At 47.5% G+C, this 22585-nt stretch overlaps 1 protein-coding gene across 9 annotated transcripts in view; it reads right to left on the bottom strand.

Annotated features, from left to right (window-relative positions):
- Positions 1-22585, bottom strand: part of TSPOAP1 (TSPO associated protein 1) — a 3887333-nt gene that overhangs the window by 365794 nt on the left and 3498954 nt on the right. For all 9 annotated transcript variants that reach the window (XM_069614850.1, XM_069614845.1, XM_069614847.1 and 6 more), the window contains one exon: positions 13127-13198. In XM_069614850.1, the coding sequence (XP_069470951.1) occupies positions 13127-13198 (72 nt within the window). The remainder of the gene's footprint in view (positions 1-13126; positions 13199-22585) is intronic.

Genomic DNA, 22585 nt, shown 5'->3' on the forward strand with positions numbered 1-22585 from the left:
TGTGTTGATGATACCCAGGATGTTTGTACGTTTACTGGTGATTGTTTTTCTATACAGCATTGCGTTCCGATTTACCATAGATTGCAACGATTGAAGGCAGAGTTTGTGGCGTATTGATGTCACTGGTGTTGATGTTGGTAATTGTAACACTGTTCGCCAGAAAAGGCCTTCCATATGAGGCCAGCAGTCATTTGGAAGCGCCGGCAAGGCGTTTGAGCCATATATCAATGACGGTACGACCTTTCCTTTGTAGAATTATATGACCGGGATCATAGTGAAACAGCCATATTTTCTGTCAATCGCTCTGGCTTGTGATGTAAGCCTCTTAGTTTTTTCCATTAAGTTACTTTGCATAGGAACTTCATGTTTGCTGTTACTTAGGATCATCACCCCCAAGTATTTAAATTCTTGCTCCTGTTCAATTTCCTGTCCTTCCAATTTCCAACGGAAAGTCTCCTTCCTCTTTGTTTGTTTTTCCATAACCACAACCTTGGTTTTTGTTTTGTTAATTTCCAAGTTGTTTTTCGTGATGTAATCAGTCAGGTCATTGAATTGGCGTTGCAGTCCAATTGGTGTATAATCCAGTAGGATTAGGTAATCTGCGTAGAGAAGGCGTCAAACCTTTACCTTCCCTAATGTTGGAGGAAATGATCTGATGTTAAATTCTGTGTGTTTGATGTCCCATAAGTACGAATTGAACAGGGTGGGTGCTAAGGCACACCCTTGTTTGACCCCTCTAGCTGTTAAGATTTCTTTCAATAGGCTACCTCCCCTGTTCAAACGTACCCTCATTGATGTATTTTGATGTAGGGCTTTGATTGGCTCCAAGATGTTATCAGGGCAATTCCGTGCTGTCAATTTTTCCCACAATCAAGGTGTTCGCGAGAATGTGTCTTCTTCGCTAACCGCATTATCTTTCTTAATTATTTTCTCTCTGTCACCAGTTGTTTATTGAATTTGTGTTGGTGATGTGTTTGTTTGCTGTTGCTCCACCTTTTTTTCCTAATTTTAATAAACAGGTGTGGTTGGTATTCTATGGAACCTTTCCAACCCCCATCTTGGATCTTTCTGCAGATATCGTTGTGTCAGTTAGCTCTACAACTGATTCCGCAGTCAATCTGAGGCGTATACCTTCATTGCAAGCCTCCACCTCAGTCAGCATTCTCAACCTGGACTCACAGATAGAGGTCCACCTAACCCTCAAGAGATTGTGGTCACTTGTATGTGTTCTGATTATCTCGTACTCACTCATTTTCAGAAACATTTCTCTTGATGCGAATATATGGTCCAGCTATGCACTTTGTCAGTTTCTTTCCCAGGTTGGAATTGTGACACTGTTTTTAGTTGTTAGGGTTTGCAGATTGTGTAAGTCTCGGGAGGCCATCAGAGACTACCTCAAATGACCTTGCACCATATTTAGCGGAATGTTTATAAGATTTTGCTTTGTTTCTTTTATTATCGGACAGATGGCATTCAGGTCCCCAAAAATTATAATGAATTCGGTTAGCAGGTTGCATATCCTTCTTCTAAAATGTTCTCAGCCATTTCTAGAAATTCATCATTTGTAATTGTTGAGGGATTCCAATGTGTATTTATCAAGATCAGGGCATCTCCTTGATCTCCTTTGCTTTGCGGGTTTGCTAATGTCCAGTTTAGGAGAGACACTTGAAAATATGTATTCGTAGTCATAGATCTTATATATTGAAATTCACTCCGGGATCGTATAGCTGTCAAAAGTTCGGAAGTCAGACGTCCTCTCGGGGCTGCGCCGCCGGTGATAAATAAGTTTCAAAGCCATCCAGGTATGGTTTTTTAGTTAACCACGTCTCCTGGAGGCACAAGATGTCAAAAGCACCCAAGTTGACGTCACTAGGCTCCAAAAGATGACCAAAACCTCTGGTGTGCCAGGAACCCATAGTTGTTTGTGTTTCCGAGGTGGCGATGGCCGGCCCCTCCAGAGTACCATGCCGTGGTTCGATGAACCTTTTGGGTGGCTATCTTCTAGTTGCTAAAGCTTGTGGGATCCAGGTCCATTTGCGTTTGTTATTTCTTTAGACTTCTTCAGTTTAGTTGTTGGTCTGGTCCACAATATTTAAATCAATTCCTCTGGTACAAAAGTTATTGTCAGCTTCGGCAGCGGGCCCCCTGGAACTCTTCCGAACTCCAGGGGTTCCTTAAATGCGCCCCACTCCTTTCCCTTGTTTTCTCTGCCTTTCTCCCGCTCAGTTTTTACTGATCTTAACTTGGTCTCCTTAGGCGAATCTTCTCTAGTGTCCGCTATAACGCCTACACGGATTAAGTGATCTTTTCCCCTTCTTCTTTCTCTTGATGCTGTCATTTGGTTTTTATTGGTCTTTCTATTCCCTTGTTGCTCTTGTTGATCAATGTTCAATCCCTATTGGTAGGTCGACTGGTTGCTTTTATGGCCACCTCCGGCCCCACTTCCAGTCGGGCATTCAATTAAGTCATATCCTAATATTTGGAAACTTTACAAAGCCGCACTTAGCATAGTACGGAACAAAAAGTAGTCCCGACAATAGTTTACGGAACAGAGGCAATGATACATGCAATAGACCAGACCTGTTGGACAAAACTAGAGGCACTCTTCTGGCGTAAAATCCTACAACTTCCACCTGCATTTCCTATGCCAAGAATCAGGCATAAATTAGCTCTACAATCCATCGGCTCAACAATTTTATGGAAACAGCTGGACTTATACCGAAAGCTCCTTACTGACGAAAAAACACCGGCAATCGAAATCCTGAGAGCCAAAGAAGGAGCAATGAACAATACAATCCTGAAGAAGTGGAAAGCCAGCCTAGAACAGCGAATGCAAACAGAAGATATTTCATATGAAATGCTTACACTCCGCCCTCAGCATGCGAAAAAGAAAATAATGGACAACGACTGGATAAAAACACTTGAAGAGAAAAAAAATATTCTCTGAATTTACAATGCATAACAGACCTCAGATCTATCAACGAACTCCCGGCATACCTGACCATCTTCCCTGACGCCAAAACTCGAGCAACATATCTGAGGCTCAGAATGAACATACTTCCAACCTGCTACTACCTAGCCAAAACAAGACAAATTCCATCATCTGATAATTTCTGTCGATTTTGCTCAGATACCGAAAAACCTGAAACAATCTTTCACCTAGTCATGGAATGCACAGCCCTAACTGAGGAAAGAATAAGATTTGGCAGATACTACAAGATCTACGAACAAACAATGATAACAGAGGAAAGATGGACGGAGATATTGAACGGCAGATCGCGAAAACTCATCCTGACAATATGCCACTTTTTACAAGAAATTCTCAATCTAGAAAAACCACCACTTAATATCTAAAACAAAAGAGAAACTAATTCCTTCCTATTTTAAACTGGCAGATAAATGAAATGTTTAAAGAAATTAAACTATATCATTTAAAAAAAAAAATAAAAAAAAAAAATAGTACGGATTATCTGTGAAGGTACGTGTAGGTAGACACAATCCCTTCTTCCAGAGGTGCTGAATTCCACAATTTTCACGTCGTTTGTACAGATCTGTCGCAGGATGGGAATACACTGGAACAGGGTCATAAGGTTCTTTCTGTTAATTTTCACCTCGTCCAGTTTTTTCCAAATAGTTCCATTTTAAAAGTGCGTTCACTGTTCAGCTTTTGGCTGTAAGGAAAGTGTCGATATGAGGCGAATAGTTTGTCCTACTCTGATTCTCCCGCAAGTGTATCCTTGATCTTCTCGATGACCTGTTGCTTTCGCTATTATATTTTGGCGTGACTCTATCCTTGTATTTGATTGGTTGGGTGGGTGGCTTTGTAGGAGTAATAACCTTACCCTCCTCTTCTATTGTTGCTTGCGGCTTAACTCTAGTTTCAATTGAATGTTTGTCCTTTGATAACTTTTCACGTCTCTCAGCTGGAGTCATGAAATTCCCAGCTTCTTTTTCCTCTGCCATTTCCACGGTACCAGGTAAGATTTTCTTTCCAGGGCCCTGTATGGTGTTTAATGGTGTTTAATGGTGTTTGAAGTTCTAATTCCGAAGCTTTCACTGAGTATTCAGATGTATCCATAAGATCTATACTGGCCTCTGAATCCTCGATCAGGATTTGCTGGGCGTCAGTTGAGTCTGTTTTCAATTCCTGCACTTGAGGATTAGTTATTTGACCTGAGAGCAACACTACCTGATTTCTAGGGTGCAGTGTTGGGCTCAGTTCAAAACCCTTTGTCTCTTTGCTTTTTGGTTTCGATGGAACACTATCAGGCACAACCTCTGCAGTTACTATTCTTCTCCCTTTGGGTCGATTGTTTTCCTTTCCTTTCACAAAATGTGAGTAGGCTGTCGGTTCTTCATCCAGAATATTTCTGTCCTGCTTTGAGGTGGACGGTAGATGGTGTGGTCTTTCTTTTGTCCCTCTCTGTTTTTCTTCAAAATGCCTCTGCTGTACATTGTCTAAACTAGGAGCGGCGTCATGCAAACTCAGAACCACGCAGCCGTTAACCGCTTTTCCTACTACTGATCATTGTGGAGGGCAACCAGTCCTTTTGAAGATTTTGGAAAGTTTTTTGCGTGGTTTACACTAAAAGTTGACTTTGTTAACTTAGTTTTACTTGAGCTTATCTCTGTTACATCTCTTGCTGTTGTCGGAAAATCTTTGAAAGTGGTGGTTGTAAATTTAACAGTGTAGATGATTCCGTAACTAGTTCTTTTTGTTGGTTGACTTCTACTTCCGTAGTTTGATGGAAATTTGTTGAAGCGGGGACTGTTCCTCCCCTAGTTTCCAGCGCTGTGACATAGCCTTCTAGGTTTATCATTTTTGTGTGTAGCATTGCTGCCAGCGTTGTCTGGCCCTTCAGTGTGTCGTTTATAGATTCATACAGTTTGCGGAAAGGTGCCTGAGCTATAGTTACCGCCGACATTATGGCAAAGAGATCTGTTGTTTTTAATGGCGTTTCTTTGCCATTTTGTGAAAGCAATGTCGACGACCTTCTATTTTGCGTTGGTGAGCGGGCAGAGAAGGTTTCAAAGTTGCTCGCTAATTGCTTTGAACTCTTCTTTACGTTGGTTGATGGTTCCACACTCACTGGCTCTTCCAACTCTTCAGGACTACTTGTTGCCATAACAAAGGAAGTTGCTTCACACATCTCAGAAGAGGTAGGGAGCTCCGTACCACGTGGGGCTGTTTTGTTTATGTTAGTTGAACCAGAGGCTCGGAGACCAGCAGTCAGATTAAGGTCTCGTCCAGTTTCCTTGTTGCAGCACGTACTTTCTCTGTTATCCTTATGTGATTTCGCTTGGGGCGTAAGGTCTCGGATTTCACTCTGGATCGGTGGGCACACCGAGTTGGCTTTAAGTGGTTGAGCATTTGCTTCACCACGCCTCGTGTTGCCCTCTCGATCATTCAGACCTAGATCCTTAAAGTGATACAACTTATTTATGTCTGTAACACTGGGCATATTAACTCTTGTGCCCGACCAGGCAAACCTGTGGTGTACTTGATTTACCTGATTCATAGGAATTGAGGCTCCTTCCAATATCTCGGCATCTGACAGTTCGTCCGAGGAAAGCTGTTCGGGAAATACGTGTTTTTGAAAAAAGCGAGCCACTGACCCCACCGGTACTGTTGTCGCTGGTCTTACTGAGATTATTTTCCATAGTGTTCTCTTTTTTCTTGGTTTTTACAAACGTTTTTACAAACTTTTTTACAATTAGCCTTATGGTGAGGTTTATGTACACCTTGTGATTTAGGTCCTGGTTTACACTTGCCAGGTTTTTGACCAGGTCTTGCTGACACTTTCTGCTCTGTTAAGTTCCTCTTTTAACAACATTTGGTGTCGCTTCTAGTATAGAGACTTCTGTTAATTCCGTCGAATTCCGGTGGTCCTGAGATCGGTCATGTATTTGATGGATAGATCGATTGATTTATTTATTCATAGAGCGCTTTACACCAAGGCGCTGTACAACGGAACAACAGAATACAAAATAACAACAACACTTAACAATCGGAGCAAAATTTACATCTTGAATCATTCAACAAAACAGTGCAAAGAGCAATTAACTTGGGGGGGTGGAAAGGGGAGTGTGGAGAGGTGGGGGAGTAGGAGATGGACAGGGCGAGGGAAAATGGAAGGGAGAGAGAGAGGAGCAGGAGAAGGGAGAGAGGAATCAGGGAGGGGGAGGAGGGGAAGTGGAGAGGGCAGAGGGGAAGTTTTCAAGGGGGAGAATGGAGGAGGAGGGATTTAAGGGAAGTGCGAAATGAGGGGAAGGTCGTGGTAGAGCGGATTGTAAGAGGGAGTGAGTTCCAGTGGAGAGGTGCAAGGAGTTGGAAGGAGCGGAAATGGGAGGGAGAGCAGGGGGAAGGTGGTACAGAGAGAAGGAAATGGTCAGCGGAACGATAGGAGCGGGAGGGGGAGTAGAAGGAGAGAAGGGAGGAGAGATAAGGAGGAGCAAGACCATGGAGGGATTTGAAGACACGGCAGAGAAAGTAAAATTTTAGTTGAAAGTGGAAGGGTAGCCAGCCAAGGTGAGAGAGCGAGGAAGAGATGGAGTCACGGGGGTTAAGGAGACAGAGGGTACGAACAGCAGAGTGGCATATGGATTTAAGAGGGGCAAGCTGTGATGCGGGAAGTCCAAAGATTAGAGAAGAGCAGTAGAAGAGGCGGGAAAAGTTGAGAGAGGAAATTAGGAGTTTGGTGGTGTGGAATGTGAGGGAGGGACGGATTTTGCATATATTGTAAAGGTGGCATCGGCAGGTGCGGGAGGTGAGTGAAATGTGTTGTGAGAAGGTGAGAGAGGAGTCAAAAAGAACACCTAGATTACGAGCTTGGGGGGAGATAGGGAGATTGGAGGGAGGAAAGTGAATGAAAGGGGGAGGAGAGGGAAGGGGAAGAGAATTAGAGGGGAATTCTCCCCAGTGTCGTTTAGTTTGTCCCTTTTCTCCAGGGAATCATTCAATTTTTCTAGAATGGGTTCCCCAGGCATTTCTGTTGAGTCCTCCAAAATGCTGTTTGCCTCCGGAAATGCTATGTTTTTTGTGCTCAGATTATTAATTGGGCTCAAGATGTCCGTTGGGCTCCTCAGGTCTGGCCCATTCGTTACTGGGTGGACTTCTATGTTGAACTGGTAAGTTTTCGGTGCACACATTGAGACAGTAGTAATTTTGTCTCGGAAGTTCGTCAAGTTCTTTTTTGTTTTTTCCACGTCCGTTTCGGCAGCCCCTGCTCCGTATGAGGTATGGGCAGGACTACATGTGGCAAGTGTTGAGGTTTCACATCCCCCCACCCCCCTCACGCTCTCCCTTTTTTGGGGGACTGAATCTCCAACTCTGACTCTGAATGCATCTTGCTCCAGGTGGCGTCTCAGGGACTCCCCCTCACCCGACACGTTTCCTTGCAGGGGGGGCGCAAGCATAACGTCTGGCTTCCACGTAGTTGGTAGACTGGACCAGTCCACTGCTGCCGCAATGGTTTCAGGACCTTGCGAGTGGTCCTCATCTTCGCTCTGTTCCTGCACTTTGGCCAGCGTAGGCTGTGGCTCCAACAAAATTCCGACCTCACCAGACGGCGGGTGCAAGTTCAAACCATCCACCTGCAACTCCATCATTTGTTTTACTTCCCCCGAGGTGAACATCGGGCCCCCGCTCAAGGCCCTTCCCGCTCCCACTTATGTCGAGCTGGTCCCACAGCCCCCACCCAAAGCTGGTAAGTCTATATTATGGTGCAGGGATTTGGTGCGGGAGCTGGGAGGGGAACTTTCAAAGTTCGTGTCACCAATGGGGGGGAGGTGCTTGGGTGTTATGATTGATTGTGTGTTGCAAGGTAGAGTCTGGAACGTGTTGGATTTAACATAATCCTGAGTTCTTGTACCTGCTTCCGTTATAGTTCTTATAGACAGCGGTGCTGAAATGAGCCTCTCGGTTTGGAAGGGAGTTTTCAAAGGGCTCCTCAACTACATGCCCAGATCCTCTCATCGAGGTCGCTGACTCCGGAGACGTCTGCCCTCTTCCTCCATTCTCACTTCCGCGCTCAGCAGCCCGGATTGCCGCGGAAAGCAGCAGACTGTTTGTTTGTTTGTTTATTCATTTGTTAGGCACACCAGATTCGTGAGTAAAAGGGCGCAACAATATGGAAATGCAAAGCTTACAAAAGTTACGAATATACACAGGATACAGTATTTACAAGGTTACAAAATATACAGTTTTGCATGATTACAGGATATATACAATGTACAAAATAGGGCAAAGACAAAGAGTAGCCAATGTAGTTACATAAATAAACAATAGGCACTGTACAAAAAGATGTGTGTGCAAAAGTGGGGCCCTTCGTAAAGCACTTAGGCTTCCAAGTAGATCGCAAGGTCTTCAGAGTTAGCGCAGTAGTACACTATTAATACAGGATGACCAAGTCTCTGGAAGTGGACAGGTCCCCAGTAGGTAATGGGAGACTAAGGGTGAGTAGCAATGATGTGTTTTATTACGTTTTTCCTGAAATGTAGGTAGGGCTAGTCCTCTCTCAGCTCCTGAGGCAGTGAGTTCCAGAATTTAGCTGCCTTTACAGTAAAGCTATTGCCCCCAATAGTGGTGAGCTTATATTTGGGTGTAATCAGACAGTGAGCATTCCCAGTTCTGGTAGGTCTGCGAGAGGTTCTTCTCTGGATTTTATCTATAAGGTAACTGGGGGCTGCGTTATTAAGGGCTTTGTAGGTCAAGGAAAGCGTTTTAGTTCTATTTTGTTGGATGTGGATAACCATTTATGTTGGCGTCTCAGGGAAGAGATGTGAGTTTTCTTGTTTATGCCTAGGGCTGCTCTTAGCGCATTATTCTGTAGTGTTTGGAGCTTTTGGATGGTAGATTTATTGGCACCACTGTATAGGGCATTACAATAGTCAATTCTAGAGAGTATTAGAGCCCTGGCCAGGATCAGGCAACTATTGTCAGAGAGGAACGGCTTACCAGCTCTAAGTAGCTTGCAGGTGTAAGCCGTGGCAGAGGTGAGGGATTTGACCTGTTTATCGAAGGACAGTGTAGAGTCCAGGTAGAATCCAAGGGTTTTTACTTCCTTGGAGACTTTGATGGTGTTCCCGTCAATATTAAATGAGGAGAATTCTTGGCCTAGTTTTTTAATGTTAGCCTGCGAACCCAGAATTATAAGTTCAGTCTTATCATCGTTCAAACACAGGCAATGAGTGGCCATCCATGCTTGTATGATAAGGTAAACTTTGTTCACTAAACCCATGTCCGTACTGTAATCCCCAGAAAGTGGGAGGAGAATCTGAGTATCATCTGCATAGTTAGTGTAGGTGATACCCAGCTGGTCCAGATCGTCAAACAGTGGCTTAGTGAAGATATTGTAGAGGGTAGGCGAGACGCAAGACCTTTGGGGAACACCGCATAGGATGGGTATTGGGTCGGCAGCTGCTGAGGGGGAGAAGACTCTCATGGTTCTCTCACTCAGGAAGGACTCAATCCATTTGATGGCACCCTTGGAGAAGTGGGCTGGAGAGTCAAGGTGCCGGCATAAGACCTTGTGATTGACCAAATCAAATGCGGCAGAAAGATCAAATAGGAGCAGGAGTATGGTCCTTCCTTTGTCTCTCTGCTCGTCTATTTGGGACTTAGGTCAATTAAGGCTGTCTCTGTTCCGCGTAGTGGACGGAAACCAGATTGTCTATTGCCTAAAAGTTTGTGCAGTTCCAGGTGTTTTTGAATTTGCATGTATGCAGCTTTATCCAATATTTTTAGTAGAAATGGGACCGTGGTGATGGGCCGGTAGTTGGTGGGAATAAGAGGATCTAGTGTCTGTTTCTTGAGGAGGGGTAGCACCCAAGATTGTTTGAGGTTAGCAGGTATGGTACATGTGGCAAATGAGGCATTTATCAGTTTAGTTATGAATGGGGAGAGTTCTCTGGCAGCATCTTTTATTAATTGAGCTGGGCAAATATCGCCTTTGCAGTTCGAAGGCTTCAGTGATAGGATAATTTTTTCTACCCCAGGATAGACATTTTAGAAAAATGGAAGGTAGTATTGTGTGCCGATGGTGAATCGTTAGGCAAGAGGGTGTTGGGCGAGTGCTGTAAGTTCAGTACTTCTTTTTTTTGTTGAATTTTATTCTGGAGTGTATTAATTTTATTAGCTAAGGCATGTTGGATGTCTGTACACCAGGTTTTATCCTTGGTACAGACATCAGGTATAGCAATTGGGGACTCTATAGTTCTTTGAGTATAGAAAAGAGTTCTTTCATGCTCGAGTTAGAGTTAGCAATACGCTCGTTGTAGGAATTACGTTTTGACCGGCACATTTCCTTCTTGTAGTGTGAGGAAAGTGAGGTTAATTTAGCTTTGTTCTCACTAGAGGGGCAAAGTCTCCAATTAGTTTCACTTTTATTCTTTAAGGTGCGAAGGTCTTTAAGATGTGGAGTGAACCATTTGTTTAAATGGGCTATTGGTTTGCTAGGTCTAAGTTTGACAGGGGCAATTTTATCCAGTGTGGTGAGCATAATGTTGTTAAATTCCTGAACTAGGATGCTAGGATCATTATTTTCTGGTAGTGCGTTGAGTGTAGGCAAAACTGCTTCCACCTCTGCAACTCTGCGTTTGCTCTGTGGCGCGAACGGGTTTTGGATGGAATCTCCGCCTCCACAGTCAGTAAAGGTAGCGAACAGACTACCAGGGCTCCAACAATGAAAACAGACTACAGCAGACTGCTCCCACCTCTGCATAATGTCTTCTGTTGGGTGTCTAAGTCTTGAAAGCATATTTGCAAACCCCATGTATATAAATTTCGAAGGGCGCACCAAATCGGTGAAAATAAATCAGTCTTATTTGCGTGCAGCCTTTAATATACCAAAATATCACTAGAACCAGTTTTCCTTCAGGGAGATTAGTCAAACCATTTGGTGGAGCGCTGCGAGGAAATGACACAAATTTGATGTCTGGTTTATAGGGCTAGTAAAATAAATTGTATGTGATACCACAGCTCAAATGTTTAGCTGCCACTGATGATAGTCTAGAGAAGGTGGAGATATTTTTTTAGCTTGGCCAGGGAAGCATACAGTTTCTGAGCATATCTTTCTTTTGTGCCACTCCTTGCAATATACTACATGTGAAATGTTCCCAGTAATGGGTTAAGTTGGATCCTTTTTCACTTTACATGATCAAAGCTGAAGTCCTTTGCCCAGAAGGATTAATGTTTACGTTATAAATGGACCAATTATGCGCTGAAGGCTTGATCACAAACAAAAGCAAGGACACTAGACCAGGTGGGTTTTTATATGATCCTTGTCTTTAATTCGACTGGCCTTAGGTGGAACCTCCTTTAGGTCCATTATCTTCATGTACGACCACAAGATTATTTATACTGGTCAATGCCCATTCACACTACATAAATTGGGCTTATATTGCTGACATTTGTCTTTTTAGTACACTTGATATTTTTATGGTATGAGATGGATTAATACATAGGTCACTGTGAATTTCTACTGCTTGAGGTCAATTAATGCTAGGTTTATTTTAGGATTCAGAAATCTAGGGTATGAGTTAGTGGCTGTTAACTGCAGACCTTTCATTTATGAATGGTACCTTTATTTGTTTTATAGAACCCTTTCCTTTAAAGTTCCAACTCATGCTGGTAGGGCTATGTCTCTGTCAACACCCAGATCCTGCACTTAAATTCCTTTGAAGGTATATTTATTTATTCAGTTGCCATGAATGTACACCTATTGGTCCATTATATACTAGGTCCAAGGTGACCTATTTTGCACAGGGATGGGAGTATATGTGAGTGATAGAGTAGTAGGGTAGTCATTTTATAAAGAGTGTTTTGTCTGTTTTCAGCAAAGGCACTTCTCGTGTTAATGTCAGCTCACCAAAGACCCCTTGACGGGTAGAGAATGGGGTTTGCTGTAGGATTTGACTGTTTCAAGGTACACATATCGCTTGGTTTAAAACAGGGTTATCTTGTGCTGTTGGCTCGTTCTGCTTTTTATTCCTTTCCATAACAGATGGAACTCTGAGGATTCTCCTCAGGAGGTGTAGCTATTAGCAAAATGGGTGCATGTCTTAGTGCAAAGCAAGTACACCAAATTAAGAGGTTTGGATCAGGCAGCACCTACCCACACCCACCGACTATCACACTCTCGCGTCTCCCACCTACCGACTCAACCCCCACTCTTTCTAACCCCACCCACCCTACCCCACTTTATACCCTAGTCAACCACACGACCACCAGTCAACCACCCTATCCCCACACCTACACCTCTTATCGCATCCTCCTTAGAAATGTTGCACTCTCCTCCTTGCACCCTGGTACCTATAAAGGCAAAGGACAGCAGTAAACACCAAAACTGTTGGCGTTGCCAATGCTCGTTATACTGGCATTAGAAATGCAATGGTTAGTATTATGACAATCTGGCATGAAATTAAGAATATAAAAAAGATGCTGCTTGCCAAAATAAATGACTATATCCATCCCTGAGGCCACCTCTGCGTTTGGAAGCACACCCATCTCAAAAGAAGAACTTGTGGTCAACACACAAACATTGCAGGCTATAATAATATGGACTAAAAAACAGAAGAAAGGAATTTTCAGAGTATACATTTTTAATACATATTTTTAAAGACAGTACTAAATCCAAAAAGTAGCCAAAAAGGGACGAGAGAAAACTAAAGGTAAAGTAAAAGCTAAGCTAAAAGAACCTCCTCACATGTAAAACACAGGCTTTCACATTATTCCGCAGTGGCTGGGGAAAAAAAGACCTGGAAGAGACCATGTGGGAACGAATTGGAGGAGCTGTGGAGTGAGCAAATGCACCACTCTCCGAGTTCTGAGATTCAGTTTAAGCTTAATATTATAGCACTCCAGCCTTCTGTAGTGGCCCATACAGGCAATTAAAGACACAGGGACCATGTGAAAGGCAAAAACAAAGGTACATTCGGAAGAGGTTTGTGTGATTATGAAAATTGAAATACCTCTTCATCTTTGTTTTACATTTAAATGGAACCAACAAAAGACCTCACACTATAACATAGTAACTAAAATCTTTTCGAAAAGAAAATGACAATGAAACACAGACAGATGCTGGATACTCAATATTATTCTGAGCAAACTCTTAAATCTGTTACTTACGTAATAGAATCCATCATCATCCATGCTCCCATAAACAGTTATGATATCGCCTGCAGTGAAGGGGAGTTCAGCCTACAAAAAATAGTCCAAGAGACTGAGGTTACTAAAGCGATCTCAATGAGTTCCATGGGGTGGGTGTAAACAGACTTGTTGCAAAGTTCAGGTATGCCACTATCCACAGGTAGTGGCAGCCAATCAGTGTCTTATATGGCAACATTAGGAAACACAAAAGTGGTGGACTGAAAAGAAACTCAATCTCTTACAGTGATAACTCTAACCCAAAGCAATATGTGCCGTGGAGAGTTTATACACATGAAACATTTTAGAGGGCTCATTATTTAAATCATATTTAAAACTGCATTTAATAAGGACTTGTTGACAAAAATGTAATATGAGGTCTTGATATTAATGTCTTCTCTGCAGACGACCCAAGCAAAACCTCTTTCCATCCATCCTATTTTTGAAAGGAGTTTTTTTACTTGGTTCATCCTCCATTTTGTGAATTGCCTTCAATCCCTGAAGTAGGGAGAGACATCAGAGGAGTAGAGGACTTGCAATCTGCAGAGCCATTGTAGAAGCAAAGAGGTTGCTCTTTATGCTCTTTCTTCTACCTTTCACCAACAATTTGACAATCTAGTAACCGTGACCAATCTCTCAGCAGTGGTAATATCCATTCATAATGGTGCTAAAATCAGTATTGGTAGCAGCTGTATTTCCCATAGCACAGCTGCTACTGTCAGTATTAGGGTGAATGGTGAATAAGAGCATTTCTCTCGTGGGTTAGAAGGATAACGCATGCCTGTTCAGCGATCGAGGATTAATCAAGGAAGCTACCTATGTTGCTGAATCACAGTATTTCAGAGTTAAAAAAGATTTGTGCTACATAAATTGCATATTTTTTCTCACTGAACGCATTGCATTACTGAACACATTTTTTATACTGCATTCATCAAACAGGGGTGGGTTTGGGAGTGCACCAAGGTGGGATTAGAAATGTTAACCTGCCTTATAAGAGGGGACCTTACAGTGCAAAACCTATAGTTCGATCGTGCCAATGCCTATGTCCAATATGAAATCTGTTGGAATGATGAGCAAGTAGAGATGCTTAACTTGTTAAGCTAGAACGACAACAACTTGGAAGACTCACTTGACTTTAATAGATCAAGAGAGGAAGAAGTATGAAATCAACAAATCCACTGCAATGCAAGTATGTAGAATTAACTAATGGCCAAAGCAATTAATATGTCAGTCAAGATAAGGGGGCAAGTGGGCCTGGATTACTGATCATATTTCAAAACAATGTAATGCAATCATGTGGGTCCTGTGAAGGCATCAAGACACAAATGAGGTTTGCTCTATACACTTTTATAAAATCAAAAAGAGGGTTGGGAAAAGGCCTAACTTGCCCTATGCTAAGGTGGGATTTCCCTACCTAAATAAAACTAATGAAAGTCTGTGTCAAGAAGTCGAAAGCAAATGTCTGTCTGTGTCCAAAACCTAATGCACCCTCACATCTAATTGTATACAATGTGTAGGGATGTCAGCCTCAAAATGGGAAGTGTTCAAATAAAAATTCAGAGCTTCTTCCAGCACTTGGTTGGAAAAAGGGCGTTTCCCTTCCCCAAGGCTCAAGATAGTTCACGTTACAAAAAGAGGGTTTCCCTTCCCCAAGCTTTCAAGTCTCTCAACTTTCCAAAATAACACAAGTCCTTGAGAAACTTCCCACCTCTTCTGGCTTGGTTACCCTTTCATCAACTTCATGAAGTTCAATTCCTTAATTTCAGATCACACACGTTTTCCTTTATTGAATCACAAGCATGTGGGAGTACTCGGTCTAGGCGCAGTTGTCGGACCACATGGTCCACCCATTATAGGTCACGCAAGCGACGCACCTTAATGGCTTCTTCTTCATAGACACATTGCCACTGTTGCTACTTTACAGTGGTGCTTGACTTATTCTCATTTTACATCTTGATGCTTTATCACTGCTTGTTTTGCCACAATTCACTGGTTTCACTTTCACACATTTTCTGGTTTCTTGCCACTGCTTATTCTCTCCAGTTGCCCTATAATCAGATGTTACGCTTAAAAAGGATCATCTCAGACCCAGTGGGTCTAGACTCGGAATGTTCAAAAGTGATAGATCGGGTCAAAGCAAGAGGATATCCGGAAGACATATTGGGGACAGCGAGGGAAAGGACTACTAACCTTAAGTAGAGAACAACTCCTACCACCCAAGGTGAAAAAGAAATCAACACCACTCCTATTCATTTCAAAATTCTCACGTCAGATCTTTCAAATCAGCAGAACCATCAGGATTCAAATCAGCAGAACCATCAGGAAAAATTGGGACATCCTTCATAATGACCCAACCTTGTTCAAATTATTTCCAAAAGCCCCAATGATGGCCTTCAGAAGAGGACTTAACTTGAAAGATAGACTTGTCAGAGCTGAGAGACCTTCCAAAGACAAACAGCTTTTATTGAAAACAAAGAAGAAAGGAACCTTTCCATGCCTTACCTGCAAACATTCCAATAATGTTAGAAGGAACAAGTTACTTACCTGTAACTGTTGTTCTCCAGCATGGGTCTGGCATGGATTCACATGCTCATGAATATTCCCCGTCGTCAGGCTGGGAATCCTCGGTAAAGAAAAAAACCAGTATCAGTTTCGTTTCTGATCTGTCTTTCGTAGTAATAACCAATCACTGGTCTCTGTGTCATACTGACCACAGCCAATGACTGCCCTCTACCTAAGCACCGCCTCTGGCAGCCATCTTCAGATTTGGAAGCACGTGAAGTGGCAGTATGACCAAGTGAAGAGCCGCAGAGGGGTAGGCGGGAGGGTTCGCATGTGAATCCATGCCAGACCCATGCTGGAGAACAACAGTTACAGGTAAGTAACTTGTTCCTTCTCCAGCATGGGGTCTGGCATGGATTCACATGCTCATGAATAAAGAATACATAGCAGTACACACATGCACAACCACGGGAGGTGGCAAAGGCTCAACATTAAGCACTACATCAAACTCAACATCAAGCAATCTTACCTCCTCACCAGGCTCACCTCAGGCGAACAGGTTGCGCAGCACTGCTTGGCCGACCCTGGACTCCTCCCTGGAATCCCGATCGACGCAGCAGAATTTCGTGAAGGTGTGCGTCGACCTCCACGTAGCAGCCCTGCATATGTCCAGCAGGGGCACACCAGAAAGGAACGCCGTGGTAGCTGCGATCGCTCTGGTGGAATGGGCTCTCGGACGGCCAGGCAGCGGTCGGTTTGCCAACCGATGACAGTACATGATACAGCCGGAGAGCCATCTGGAAATGGAAGCCTTCGAGAGAGCCTTCCCCTGATTGACAGGTCCAAAGTTCACAAAGAGTTGTGACGTCTTCCGAAAACACTTCGTGCGGTCCACGTAGAACTTCAGCGCTCTAGCCACATCCAGCGAGTGCAAAGTCCTCTCAGCCGGCGACGAAGGCGACGGGAAGAACACAGGCAACACCAAGGGTTCGTTGAGATGGAAGTCCGACGGTACCTTGGGCATGAAAGAGGGGTGCGTCCTGAGCACTACCCTCGTGTCGTGAAAAGTCAAGTACGGGGCCTTGCAGGAAAGGGCCTGGATCTCTCCCACCCGTCGTGCGGAGGTGATGGCCACAAGAAACGCTGTTTTCCACGACAGAAACTTCAACGGGGCCGAGTGCAGAGGATCGAACGGAGGTCCCATGAGCTTGGTCAGCACCACGTTGAGCTCCCACGCCGGGGCCGGCGCCTTCACCGGCGGGAACGATCTGAACAGTCCCTTCATGAACTCTTTCACCAGACGATGAGACCACAAGGACGTCCGGCCCGTGGTTCTGGTGTATCGGGAGATCGCAGCAAGATGAATCTTGATGGACGCGTGTGCCAGTCCAGCTTTGGCCAGCGTCAGCAGGTACGGCAGTACCTGGGGAGCCGTAATCCGTAGAGGGTTAATCTTCTGTGCGTGGCACCAGACAGAGAACCTCTTCCATTTGTGTCCGTAGCATTTAAGAGTCGAGGACGCCCTGGCCTTTGCAAGAACCTCTCTGCAGTCGGCCGGTATGTCGTATCCTCCAAACTCTAGCGCTGCAGGAGCCAGGCCTGCAAGTTCAGCGATTTCGGGTCGTGGTGGAGGATGGCGCCTCCGTCCCTGGAGAGTAGATCCGCGTCCACCGGCAGCTTGATTGGCGGGGACGCTGACAAGTCCAGAAGGTCCGGGAACCGTATCTGCCTCGGCCACGCAGGTGCGACGAGGATCATCCTGCACCGTGACCTCTTGAGCTGGTTGACGAGCCGGATTAGCAGTGGCAAAGGAGGGAACGCGTAGAGGAACAGGCCCTCCCAGGGGAACGAGAAGGCATCGCCCATGCTCCTCGCCTGGGGAAACCTGCTGGCGAACCTCCGGCACTTGGAGTTCGTCGCCGTCGCGAACAGGTCGATCTGGGGTGTGCCCCACCGTCGGAAGAGGCGATCCACTAGATCCTGCCGTAGTTCCCACTCGTGGCACGAGCGCAGCTCCCTGCTGAGTGAGTCGGCGATGGTGTTTTTTATCCCTGCCAGATGAAACGGCACCAGAAACATCCTTTGGGCGACGGCCCAATGCCACAGGTCCAGCGCCTCCTTGGACAGCGCTGGAGACCTGGTTCCGCCCTGTTTCCTGATGTAAAACATGGTGGTGGTGTTGTCGGTGAAGATCCTCACCACCTTGCCCTTGAGGGACGGAAGGAAGGACCTGACGGCCCAGAACACTGCACGGAGCTCCAGGACGTTGATATGGAGGAGCTTCTCCGTCGGGAGCCAAAGGCCTCTCGCGTGCAGATTTTCGGTGTGCGCTCCCCACCCTTCCAGGGAGGCATCCGTGGTCACTGTCTCCTGGTGGTCTGGGATCTGGAAGTCCATGCCCGCCGTCAGATGCGCGCGGTTGCCCCAACACCGGACCGCTCGGCGGAAACTCTCGTCGAGTGTGATCCTCTCCTCGAAGCCGCCCGTCGTTTGGATCCAGCGCGCGTCCAGGAACTCCTGCAACGGGCGCATCCGGAGCCTGCACATGGGAATGAGGTAGATGCAAGAAGACATCATTCCGAGGAGGGACTTGATGGACCTCACCTTGGCCGCGTCGGAAACCAACATCCGCTGTACCTTGCCCAGGATGGACCTGGTCCTTTCCTCCGACGGGGAGGCCAGAAGGGACACTTTGTCGAGCTTCGCTCCCAGAAACAGTGCGTTTTGCGCGGGTACCAGGTGGGACTTGGCGTAGTTCACGGAGAATCCCAGGTCCGTGAGAAGTTGGACGGTCCTTGCCGTGTGCTCCACGGCGAGCTCCCTCGTCTTGGCTCGAATGAGCCAGTCGTCCAGGTAGGGGTAGACGCGGATCCCCTCGCGGCGCAGCTGCGCCGCCACCGGTGCAAGGCACTTGGTGAATACCCTGGGTGCCGACCGTAGTCCGAAGGGGAGGGCTTTGAACTGGTAGTGACGCCCTTGGACCACAAACCTGAGGAATTTTCGGTGCCCCTTTAGGATGGGAATATGGAAGTAGGCATCCTCCAAATCCAACGACGACAGGAAGTCTCCTTCCTCCAGCTGCCCCAGGACGTGCTGGAGGGTGACCATCCGGAACTTCTGCGCCTTGATGAACTTGTTCAGACGTCACAGGTCTAGGATGGGGCGCCATCCCCCCGTCTTCTTCTTCACGAGGAAGTATCTCGAGTAAACTCCGGAGCCCCGAAGCCTCTTTGGGACGAGTTCGATGACGCCCTTCCTGAGCATCGCCTTTACCTCCAGGAGAAGCTGAGGGACGTGAAGCTCTTTCCTGGCCACGGGGGGGACGCGCGGGCACCTTCTTTGAAACTCGAGCGCGTGGCCCCGGGCTAAGGCGTCCAGCACCCAACGGTCGGTGGAGATGGACTCCCACACGCTGACGAAGCTCGCCAGCCGGCCTCCCACCGGGGTGCTTCGGTGGGGGCCCGACCCCACGGCAGGTTCAATCCTGTTTCGACGAGGCTTTGCCACCTTGACCTCCTTGGCGACGACGGCGGGGTCCGCCAGACTTGCCTCGTCCTCTGTAGGCCTCCTGAGAAGACGAGCGGGCCGCTTGACGGTAGGTGGAGAAACCGCCGCCGGAACCTTTGGAGGCGCCCTTGCCTCCGCTGCTCCGAAAGGGCGTCCGTCGTTGCTGCAGAACCCCAAGGGCCCGGGCCGTCTCAGTGTCCGCTTTAATGGCCTGGAGGGAATCGTCCACTGTTTTCCCAAACAGGTTGTTCCCATCGAACGGCATGTCCAGGACTCTGGTCTGTACGTCTTGACGGAAGTCCGTAGCCTTGAGCCATCCACGCCGCCTAAGGCACACGCCGTTGCCCAACTGGCGAAACCCAGTGTCGGCGATGTCCGTCACAATAGTGATGGCGTGGTCCGACGCCACCTCGCCTTCCTGTAGGATCTCCAGGGCATCCGCCCTCTTGTCGTCCGGTAGGAAGTCCAGCAGGGGAGCCAGTTTGTACCATAACTCCCTGTCGTAGCGGGCCACGATAGCCAAGGCGTTGGCCGCTTTAATCGTCGTCGCTGCCGACGAGGTGACCCTGCGTCCCATAGCGTCCAATTTCTTTCCCTTGCCGTCCGGTGGGGAAGTCGATGTGGAGGCCGCACCCCCCCCGCTTTCTTCCTGGCCGCCGCGGAGACGACGGAGTCCGGGGTAGGCTGCGCCCGGAGGCACAGGGGGGCCGCGTCCGGGACCCGGTACTTCTTCTCGTACCGGTCTCTTCTAGCTGGCGTCGTGGAAGGGTTCTTGAGGAGGGCGAGGCCCTCATCCCAAATGTCGTCCAGTAGAGGCACTGCGAGGACCGTCTTCCTCTTGGCCTCGCGCCGTTGATAAAGGAATCCTTCCTTTTTCTTCTCCTCAGGGCAGAGTTGGAAAAGCTCGGATGCCCTGGCGATCATGGAGTGGAACGATCCAATCTCGTCGGGCGGAGAAGCCCTGGTGGGAGGTGACGACGGTAGATCCTCGTCGTATACCTCGTCGTCCGTACCCGTCGCTGCCGTGTCAGTCCCCGTATCATCCCCGCGGGTGGACGGGGAGGAGGGCTGGACGGGGCGCGACGGCTGAAAAGGAGGTGGAGGGTGAATCCTTCTTTTCTTGGGCGGGGGAGCACCAGAAGGTCCCGGTTCAGGATCCCCCGACGGGAGAGGTTCCTCCGTCGGCAACGGTAGTCTCGTCCTTATCTCTGAACATAAGGACTGTATAGCCAACAAAATGGCCGCTGAGTTGTCTTGCGGCACTGGCAGAGGGGAATCCGACAGGCGATCAGGGGCCCCGTCGGCACCCTCGACGATGTCGTCGTCACCTGCGTCGGGATCCATCCCGACGGGCCGGTCTTCTTCCACGCCAAGGCCGTGGCTTAAGACCTCAATCAGCTCTTCCTCTGAGGTTGAGGCCGAATCTACGACGACGCCCTGCCCCCCCTTTTTCTTCCCCGCCGGGGGTTTCACGGGGGTCCTATCGATGGGCACAAAAGAGGACTCCCTCCGAGGTGGCAGGGAGACTCTGAGCCCCGAGGTCGCCACCACTGGTGTAGCCTCCACAGGCTGAGCCAGGGCCGCCGCGACAGTATCGATAGAGGGCTTGGCCGGATGGATTAAGGCCTTCACCACCTTAGGTGCGCTCACCGCCTTATCCTTGAGGGGGGGGGGGACACTGCCTCGCTCCCCCTCCGATGGGGCCTTCGAGCTCGACCGGGGCCTCTCCAGGAGCTTCGCCGGGTGCTCGCCCTTCCTCTTACCCGACCCAGAGCGTTGGCTCGTGGTTGATGGTGCCGGGGAGGGTGCGCCCTGCCTGGCGCCCGTAGAGCCCGACCGTTCGGCGCTCCCGGTGCCAGCGGACTCGCGGTGCTTGGCCTTGTGTTGGACCCCCGTCGCCGGGGCGTCCTCAAAGGTCTTAGAAGACCGCTCGGATTTCTTCCTCTTCTTCTCGCCTGACGGGCTCTTCCCTTCCAGCCAGTTGGCGAGACGTTGATGGCGGTCCTTCATGGTCCGCTCCGACATGTTGCCGCAAAACGCACAGTCCTTCTCCACATGCGTCTTGTCCTCATGTAAGCAGTAGAGACAAAAGGAGTGTTCGTCCTCCTTAAAGACGTTCTGCAGCTGGCATCCAGGGCAGATCCTGAACAGCTTTCCGGGCGTCGAGCTTCCCTACTCCTGGGCCATGTCCGGGCCTGAGAAACTTCTGGAGTCCTCCAAAAGCGTAGCTCGACGAAATCTTCACCCTTGAGGGGCGCAGACGAATCCGACACGGGTCCCCGTTGATCGGATGGAGAGTCGGTGGAGCTTGAGGCTCTTTTGACTGAAAAAAACTACGTTTTTGAGAAAAACGTGAAAAAATAGCACTAACGCTCGAGAGCAATAGCACGAGGATCCCAACACATGAACGTGCGGTAAAAATCTGAAGATGGCTGCCAGAGGCGGTGCTTAGGTAGAGGGCAGTCATTGGCTGTGGTCAGTATGACGCAGGGACCAGTGATTGGTTATTACTACGAAAGACAGATCAGAAACAAAACTGATACTGTTTTTTTTTTCTTTACCGAGGATTCCCAGCCTGACGACGGGGAATATTCATGAGCATGTGAATCCATGCCAGACCCCATGCTGGAGAATGGTGAAGACTGTCTCCTCCTCGTAAACCTTGAAACGGCCGCCAAGTGTACTTTGATGGACGATAATGACAGCCCACTCTCAGCTAGGTGAAGAAGATACGGAAGAATTTGTTCAGGGTTTACTTCTAAAGGCTGAATTTCGTGTTGGGTTTGACACCATGTACAGAACCTTCGCCATTTGTATATGTATGATTTGTTAGTCGAAGGGGCCCTAGCCGCCTGTAGAATTCTCCGGCAATCCGACAAGACTTTCAAGCTGCCAAACTCTGAGAAGTCAGGAGCCATGCTGTTAAGTTGAGGCTGTCCGGATTGTGATGCCACACCGTTCCCTTGTCCATGGACAGTAGGTTCGGCACTTTCTGGAGAGTTATAGGCTGTTCCAACGACAGATGTAGGAGGTCGGAAAACCATGGTTGTCTCGGCCAGTACGGAGCCACTAGAATGACCCGGCATTTGTACCTGAGAATCCCCTGGATTTTCCTCCGTATAAGGGGGAACGGAGGGAAAGCGTACAAGAATTTGTCCGTCCAAGGAAACGAGAACGCTTCCCCCAGGGATCCTTTTTGAGGCCATCTGCTCGCGAACTGATCGCATTTCCTGTTTTCTTTCGTTGCGAAGAGGTCGATTGAGGGGGTCCCCCACCTTCCGAAGATTATTTGTAGCTGACCGGTGTCCAGCTCCCACTCGTGTATTTGAGCCATTGTCCTGCTCAGGGAATCCGCTTGCACATTCTTCACACCCGGGAGATGGTAAGCCACTAAGGATATGTTGTGTTTCAACGCCCAGTGCCAGATCTTTT

The sequence above is a fragment of the Ambystoma mexicanum genome, chromosome 9 (genome assembly GCF_040938575.1).
Source record: "Ambystoma mexicanum isolate Mex_15411 chromosome 9, UKY_AmexF1_1, whole genome shotgun sequence".
Taxonomy (NCBI): domain Eukaryota; kingdom Metazoa; phylum Chordata; class Amphibia; order Caudata; family Ambystomatidae; genus Ambystoma; species Ambystoma mexicanum.